A 7,815-nucleotide genomic window follows, 5' to 3' on the forward strand; every position below is an offset into this window, starting at 1 on the left:
ATGACAGTGCAGTAGGACAGGTGGGGTCCTCAAAGCCTCCAACACCATAGGGATATAAGGTGGGGTACATACCGGGAAAAAGACAGTAGTTGTGGTATTCTGGCACAGCATCAGCACCACGATGAACTACAAGATCTGGGCAGTGCATCCATAGCAGACTGTGGCTGGAGATTGCGGAGAGTGGATGCCATGAAATGCCTCCCACTAACTTTGTCACACTCCAGGTCAGACACACCCATTTTCTCTATCATGATGGGTGCATCATTGGCATGATCTGCTTTCTGCTCCAGTAAATGAGCAGGGATGCGGAGTGAAACCTGCTGTCTCAATCTCGAACACGGTACGAGCGTCGAGCTTGTGGTCCTGTACAACTCCATCGCACAGTCCAGCCAGCAGGCCATCCTCTGGGTGATAATCCATTACTGTCTGGTCCAATGTGATACCTGCAAAGAGATCATTGTGTTGTGTAAGCCATGTGAGGAAGGACCAAATCTTATTTCTGCAAACCCAGAACAGCGTTGCAAGTCGCTTTGGGTCAAACTTATCTGGACCGATAAAGACAATGCTGATGAAACCATTTATGTCAGCAATAGTGCGGGGCAAGACAGACACCGTGGATACCACATTCATATCATGTGCACATGTATTCCCATGAAAGACCTTAGGCTGAGCAGGGTTGGATGACTGGAAGAGCCGTGTGATGTGCACTGTGATGGAGTAAATGACACAAATCTTCTCCTCAACCCATGTCAGATCCTGGAACTCAACAGGCAAACATCCACGATACAGGTTGTTCGCCAGTGTGAGTTGAGGAAATCTGTCTTTGCACAATGAGGATAGACAGGGCTTGCAAACCATCATGCTCACAGCAGCTGACTCATGGAATACTAAGCCCTCCTTCGCCAACATAATGCTGTTGATACATGCATTACCAAAACAGAAGTGTGATGACATACTCCCAAGTACGCATTCCCTGCTCATGATGTCATCTGGGACATGCAGCAGCTCAAGGTGGTAAGGTGCCAAATCGTCTGAAATGCAGACGGACACCACATCATGGTCATAGCACGAACAGACAGCGCACACGGGGGGTTCGGTCCATGCAGAGGCCGTTGTAGGTTTACAACTCAGAGTGGTGCTATAGGCTCCAAACTGATATCTTTATGTTGTAGGTCATGCACTGCCTATCTGCTATACTTGTGGGAGGTGTACAAGACTTGGTTGTTCAACAACAAGAAAAAGAAGGAAAGGAAGGACATGATCAAGTATGGGAGGAAATGGACACCCAGGATGGTGGTCTACCAGCAGAAATGCGAAGAGGTGCTGAAGAGGATTGAGGACGAGTCTGGGGTAAAGCCAGGAGATCCTGGTATGTTCAAACATTATCAGGTGGCGGTGAAGAGAGTCATGGCTGAATTGGACGACGACGAGTTGGAGAAGGCGAAAGAAACAGCGGAGGAGTGGTCCAACAACTGTCCGCCTCCGGAGATACAAGCACAAGTAGCTTGTAAGAAGGGTCCGGCATATATGGAGCACTTTTCGAATGAGATGTGGAGGCAATGTGGGATGAGAGTTTTTGTGATGTCGGCTTGGAAGAATGAAAAGGGAGAGGTGCTGTTCGGGATGTGAGTACATTTATCCATTGACGCAGATCTTTCATCTCAAAATATTCATGCAGGCATGATGATGACGAGGCCTTAGGAAATGGGGACAGCTTCATGAAGACGAAGGACTGGGAGGACATCGAGCCAGTGTGGCAGGAGTATGCGCAGGAACAGTTCGGTGAGTGTTTGAACCATGTATACCAGATTGAACATGTTGAGCATCACAATGATAGGCTCCGTGGCACGGGATGGAGGACATCAGGTCAAGGGAGGTCGAAAAAGAATTCGAAAACCAGCTTTCGAACTCGAAATGGACAGGGAGGGTATGCCACTCCTTCCGGACATCATGGACACGAAACTTGAGGAGAAGAAGGCCATAGTGAGGGCCTTTCTTACATCGCACTATCGTGAGTTTCTCGTCGCATCATCTGACAAATTGTTCAATGCATGGACCCGGACGTATCTTCCGGCGGATGTTGACTTGAAGGAGCCTTCGAAGCTGCAAAATTGGGACACGACTGCCTTGCTCCATTTCTGGCGTGCTCGGCAGGAAACAGGCGAAGGTCCCACATTTCTGTTCAAAGCATGGAAGAACAATGATGGGGACATGGTACCATCTGTCATATCTGGCAAGTCGCCCTCTCCTCAGACTTGTATAGTGAGAAAGCAGCAGAGGGTTACCATCCGAAGGCCTCGGGATTCGTCGACAGAAGCCGAGAGTGATAAGGAGAGTGCCACTAATCATACCGAGGATGATGTGGATGATGACTTGGCTGACAGGAGACATCCGCTGAAGAAACCCAGGACAGGAGGTCCTACACCCAAAGGGACGGTAGTCCCACGTGCAATTCCAAAGCCTCGCCCGGCCAAGCCAGCCAAAAAAGGTGCATTAGTGACATCGCGAATGGGAGACCTCCTTGCTGGGTTAACTGAAGACGCAACCAGCGAGGTTAGAGATGATGTTGAAATGGAAGACAGTATCACGCCGCCGGCACAGAAAAGGAGGCGGGGCAAGAGAGTCACAGTTGAACCATCCACGAGGACGACCCGGAGTAAGTTGCAAATGCCAGTAGACAGTACACCTAGAGTAACCAGAGCACGGGGACACACTTAATGTAGATATATCTTCCTGCCCTCATGTGTAATGTCATATGTGCTATTGTGTATATGTCAAAGTACTAACCACCTAATCTTAAATCCCAAATCCCAAATCTCGAGTACCAAGGCCCAAGTACCGAACCCCGAGTACCGAACCCCGAACCCCGAGCACCGAGCACCGAGTACCGAGTACCGAGTACCGAGTACCGAGTACCGAGCACAGACAACCGGGCAGCGAGGACTGAGTAGGTGGAGTATACAAGTACCAAGTACTAAGTACTGAGCAGGTAAAGTATACTGCACCGAACCCCGAGCACCAAGCACCGAACCCCGAGCACCAAGCACCGAACCCCGAGCACTGAGCACCGGGCACCGAGCACCGAGCACCGGGCACCGAGCACCGAGCACCGAGCACTGAGTACCGAACCCCGAACCCCGAGCACCGAGCACCGAGTACCGAGTACGGAGTACCAAGCACAGACAACCGGGCAGCGAGTACTGAGTAGGTAAAGTATACTGCAATGTGTCTACTATCAGACATTGATCGATATTTACATGTTACTTGAGTCCTCAAAGAACTCAATGAGGGTATCTAATACCTTCAGCATTTCGGAGGTTGACTCCCTTACCCTTTGCATCCTCCGGAGGTCCGCATCTGCTTTCCGCAGTTTGTCGCATGTTTCAGCCCATGCCATCCTGAATGGTCTGTCAGCCTCAAGAAGTTGTGCTACTGTAGGGGCAGGAAGATTTCCATGACGCTGTTGGTAATCACCCAGGCGATCTACAATTGTTTGAACTTGCAGAACATTAGCAGAGATAAATAATCAACTGTTGTATACATACTTTCAGCTTGATCATAAGATCCAATTGGCATGAACTCCTGAACCATGGCACGCAGTGCTTCATTGTTGAGTTCCGGCTTGGGCAATTGACGTTCGGGAGTTTCTGAATTAGCTTGGGAGATAACATGAATAAAAAACATGAAATGATATGAATATGTCTACAAGGTATGGGTGCCTCTGGTACAGCCGGAGTAACCGGATGAGGTTCGGGAGTCGATTCATTCACTGGGGAAATGCCATGGAAAATGAACATGAGATGAAAAGAATAACCTCACCAGCCATAGGAAAATCGGGTACAGCTGGAGCATCATCAGACGAAATCAAGGTATCCTCCGGACCAAGATACAAGTCCGGGTCATCATACAGGGCCAGTCCATCCACCAGCGCCGGATATAATGGATCTGGAAGTATGTGATGAATTTGCACATGTAGAATATGTACATTTGAATTGAGAAACATACCGGGAATCGCATTCAACAGATCCAAACCACCAGACGACCCAGAATCAGAGTCTAACTCATCATCCGGCCCAAGGTATATATCATCTAATGGATCTAAACCATGTCAGATCAATTCACTGAAATCAGCAAAAAAAAACATACCAAGGGACATACGGGACTTGGAGGACTCATCCACATCCATTGAGGTGAATTTAGTGACCGGAGGGTCATGAAATCTGACCCCAGGTTGAGAGCTCATGATATCTGATGAGCTGATGAACTTATGAACTGATTGATAACAGATAACATCGAAGTTCAACACATGGCCGGCGATTGCCGAAAGTTGAACCATGACCAAACAAAGACAAACAATCAATGATTTTCAACATTGTCCTTCAATTGTATTGTTTCTTTGAAACTTCATTCTAGTGATAACAGATTTCACCCTGCTTTCAACATTCTCACATCTGTCAACTCAATCCAAATGTCTACTCCAGTTCAATCTTCATTGGCCGACCTCAAGGCATCCACTGCTCAACTTGTAGGCATCATTGCTGGCGCTCGGCACATCCCGGCCGGCTCAGTGGACGTCCAACTCGCTTTGACAAAGCAGGTCACCACTCTTTTGGTAAGTTGCACTCATTAAATTAGTTTACCATTGATGTTTCTAATATCCGGGTAGGCTGACATCATCCGGGCCCATGAGAAAGGGGAATACATCCCTGGCATTGTGGTGTCCTGCTCTAAGGAGCTGATGAGGGTGCGTTCCATGACTCCCCGGGCATTGCCCAACTGGCACGGCATTGGCCATGATGACCCCCGGGTGGCTAGACACGCCTGGCGCAAGCAAGTCCGTGCCTGGGAGGCATTGGGTGACAATTCCTGTGATCTCCCTGTTGTTCCTAATCCTTCCACTGGCCCACTGACTGTCAACCTTCCGTCTCCACCTGTCCCTTCCCCCACACCTGTTCCTTCCCCCGCCCCTGTCATTTCCTCCCCTCCCGTCGTCGCCGGACCTTCCAGCAAGACGGGTACCGAGTTCCGGGACAAAGGAAAAGGTAAGGCTGTTTCTGTTGACCTGGAGCCGGAAGTCGGAGGGAGCAACAAGAGGAAGTCCCCGATGATTTCTGGACACTCCTCCCAACCTCCGAAGTCGGCGATGAAGGGTCGTGTTACAAGTAACATCGGTCACGTGGCCCCCCTATCATTTTCCCTTCATCCTCGCCCTCACCATCTACCGGCTCGTCCTCCTTTACCGACTTTCCGTTGACCGGATCCTCGGGACTGTTCCCGTCCCTCGCATCGCCCGCCTCTATGCACGTGCACGCACATTCTTCCCCTGATTCGACCACCAATGTGGTCCCGCACCTATGACTCGGTCTGACTCGTGCCACCAATGTGGCTTTCCTCTTTCTGTTCCTTCTGACTGCGGATTCCCGCACGTTGTATTCTTACCGTTGGTTCGTGCCAACGTTTCTCTGTCTCATTCCACATTCGACCACCCACCACTAATCTGGCTATGTTGCCAACGCACCTATACCATTCTCGTTTCCCCTTTACCCTTACCTACTGTGCGGTAGCCTTGCCCTTAACCCTCTCCACTTAGTATAAGTAGTCGGTCACCCTGTACTAGATTCTCTAACTTGAATCTACTCAATCTTCCCTGGAACATACTTCCCTCTGAACGCCCCTTTGGCTTCAGTCTCTAGTATCTTTTCTTAGTTGCTCATCGCGACTAAGTCTACCTCGATCGACCTCATCGTTCGGACAAGACAGTCCTTACCTTGAGCGACTTCTAAGACATCCGTCTCTGAAGTCACGTGACACGCGCGTACTGTGATCACTGCCGACTCGTCGTCGCCAGTATCACTTGCTATACCGGATCCTTCCGGTTACGTCACGAACGTTAGCGGACGACGCCCCTCTTAGGGCTCTGCCTAACAGATCTATTTGAGTGCGTAACAGGTCGCAAGCGTGTCAAGTCAACTCAACTCCCCAAGTCAAAGCCGTTTGTGGAGTCGGAAGATGATGAAGACCCAATTGTTCAGGTATGTGTTCTGGCTCATTTGTGACATGCTCTCAATTTGTTGCAGCCGATTTCGCGTAGAGTGCCGGAGGTCGTTCTTCCCCAGCTCTCCACCATTGTTGTGAGGACGCCCCAGTTGCCTCGGTCACCTGGTTCCCCCAAGAAGCAATCATTTGGGCCTGCTTCGGTAAGTCTGATTTAGTCGTCCGGAACTCATATATATGCTCATGTGTCCACAGCTGACTGCTGGCAGGCGTCCGGAGGTCATGGTGAGTCTTTCGGACAGGTCCGGAACTCGCATATATCATTTTGACTCATGCCCATTGCATTAGGAATCTCCCGTCAGTCGTCTGGAGGCTCGGGTAAGTCTTACAAGCTTGCCCGGAACTCACATGCGTACTTACAATCTATCAGGCAACCTCCGGCAGTCGTCCAGAAGTTGAGGAGTCCTCTGATGATACTTCCAGCGCTTCGGATGGTGACCCCCCGGCCAATACCACATTTGATATCACCATTCCTGGCCCGGTGAGTACTCCAATTAATTCCCCTAGTCCATCTACCAACGGATACCACAGAACAACCCCTGCCATTATTGCGTCAAGGAGGATTGGCCCTGCGCAACCCGTTTTGACAAGAGGACCAACCTCCCCTGCTTGTCTTGCATCCGCTGCTCCACCAAGAAGATCAAATGCAACCCAGCATCTCTGGGATCCCCGCCCAAACAAATCCGAGGGAAGTCTACCACTGGCCGGACGCGTTCCAAGACATCTGCCCCTGCTCCATCCACTGCTCCGTCTCCCTCCCTGTCAAGGGCCCGAACTCGTAGTCAATCTCGTGGCCCATCCCGAACTCCAGCCATCCCTGCTGCAACTACACCCCAGGTGCAGTCACGTGGTCGCAGCAAGACCATCACTACCAAGAAGACACCTGCACCTGCACCAGCTCGTAAGTCACCCAAACTTTTGATGACCTGCTGACCTGATTTTTTACTTAGCTGTTCGGTCTTCGAGCTTCGCAGTGCCTCGTGCAGCACTCGATGTTCCCATGCCGGATCTCCATTCCATGGCAATCGCGATTCGGGATGGTGCAGCTCGCATCGCTATTCTTGAGGCTCGGGTGCAGGAGCAGGATGCTAAGTTTGATACCCTGCAACGCCTCCATGAGAGCCTCCGGCGCACAGTGGTCGACCGGCACCCTTCATTTTCACTTCTGGACACACCGGCCGATGCAACAATCTTGCTTGATCAATCCGGTCCCCACCCGTCCATTTCACCCCTCCCCTCCGCACTTTCCAACCTCATTGATTTGGACATTTCAGTGATGCAACCCACACCCTTGATGGTTGAGGATGGATCTGCTATGGTAGGTCTCATGGTTGAGCCCACCCAAGTTCAGCCTGAGGGTCCACAATCCTCCGGCGAAATTGTGCTCCCGGATGAACCAGGCAACCTCTTGCCAGAATCCTCCAGCAATATTGTGGTCCCTAATGAACCAGGTAACCTCCTGCCAGAATATGATTCTTCTGATGAGGAGTTGGATGTTGAGGGGAAGGTTGATCTTCCTGGTGAGGAGGTTGAAATGGCTACATAATTGCTCAGTGATAGATGTACATAAATCTTTTTCAATGCATGTTACCTATGCCACAATTGAATAATTTAATGACCAGTCCCGATATCCAGAACTCGAAACTGTAAATTGAGGTAGATATCACCCTAAACCCTAACACCCGAATGTCAAATTTTCAGTGCCAAACCCCGAGTGCCGGGTGCCGGGTGCCGAGTCCCGAAACCCAGAACTCAGGATTT

General features: G+C 50.4%; 3 protein-coding genes across 3 annotated transcripts; 2 read left to right on the top strand and 1 right to left on the bottom strand.

Annotated features, from left to right (window-relative positions):
• Positions 1–1,100: 1,100 nt before the first annotated feature.
• On the top strand, positions 1,101–2,718 carry F5147DRAFT_782082 (uncharacterized protein; the record flags this gene model as incomplete). The annotated part of the gene is made up of 4 exons (XM_041442727.1): positions 1,101–1,114; positions 1,173–1,625; positions 1,679–1,782; positions 1,838–2,718. 4 exons carry the CDS (start codon positions 1,101–1,103, stop codon positions 2,716–2,718), a joined length of 1,452 nt encoding a protein of 483 aa, XP_041284657.1.
• A 78-nt stretch (positions 2,719–2,796) lies between these two features.
• On the bottom strand, positions 2,797–4,243 carry F5147DRAFT_659540 (uncharacterized protein; the record flags this gene model as incomplete). Its single annotated transcript, XM_041434602.1, has 6 exons — positions 2,797–3,200; positions 3,265–3,483; positions 3,546–3,656; positions 3,820–3,945; positions 4,006–4,098; positions 4,147–4,243. The coding sequence occupies 6 exons, from the start codon at positions 4,241–4,243 to the stop codon at positions 2,797–2,799; spliced, it is 1,050 nt and encodes a 349-aa protein (XP_041284658.1).
• Positions 4,244–4,468: 225 nt separating this feature from the next.
• F5147DRAFT_765094 (uncharacterized protein) lies at positions 4,469–7,600 on the top strand (the record flags this gene model as incomplete). Its single annotated transcript, XM_041440739.1, has 9 exons — positions 4,469–4,612; positions 4,667–5,150; positions 6,010–6,032; positions 6,078–6,197; positions 6,250–6,279; positions 6,343–6,372; positions 6,425–6,535; positions 6,586–6,955; positions 7,005–7,600. The coding sequence occupies 9 exons, from the start codon at positions 4,469–4,471 to the stop codon at positions 7,598–7,600; spliced, it is 1,908 nt and encodes a 635-aa protein (XP_041284659.1).
• Between the last annotated feature and the right edge of the window lie 215 nt (positions 7,601–7,815).

Source organism: Suillus discolor, assembly GCF_016758755.1.
Source record: "Suillus discolor strain FC423 chromosome Unknown F5147scaffold_177, whole genome shotgun sequence".
Taxonomy (NCBI): Eukaryota; Fungi; Basidiomycota; class Agaricomycetes; order Boletales; family Suillaceae; genus Suillus; species Suillus discolor.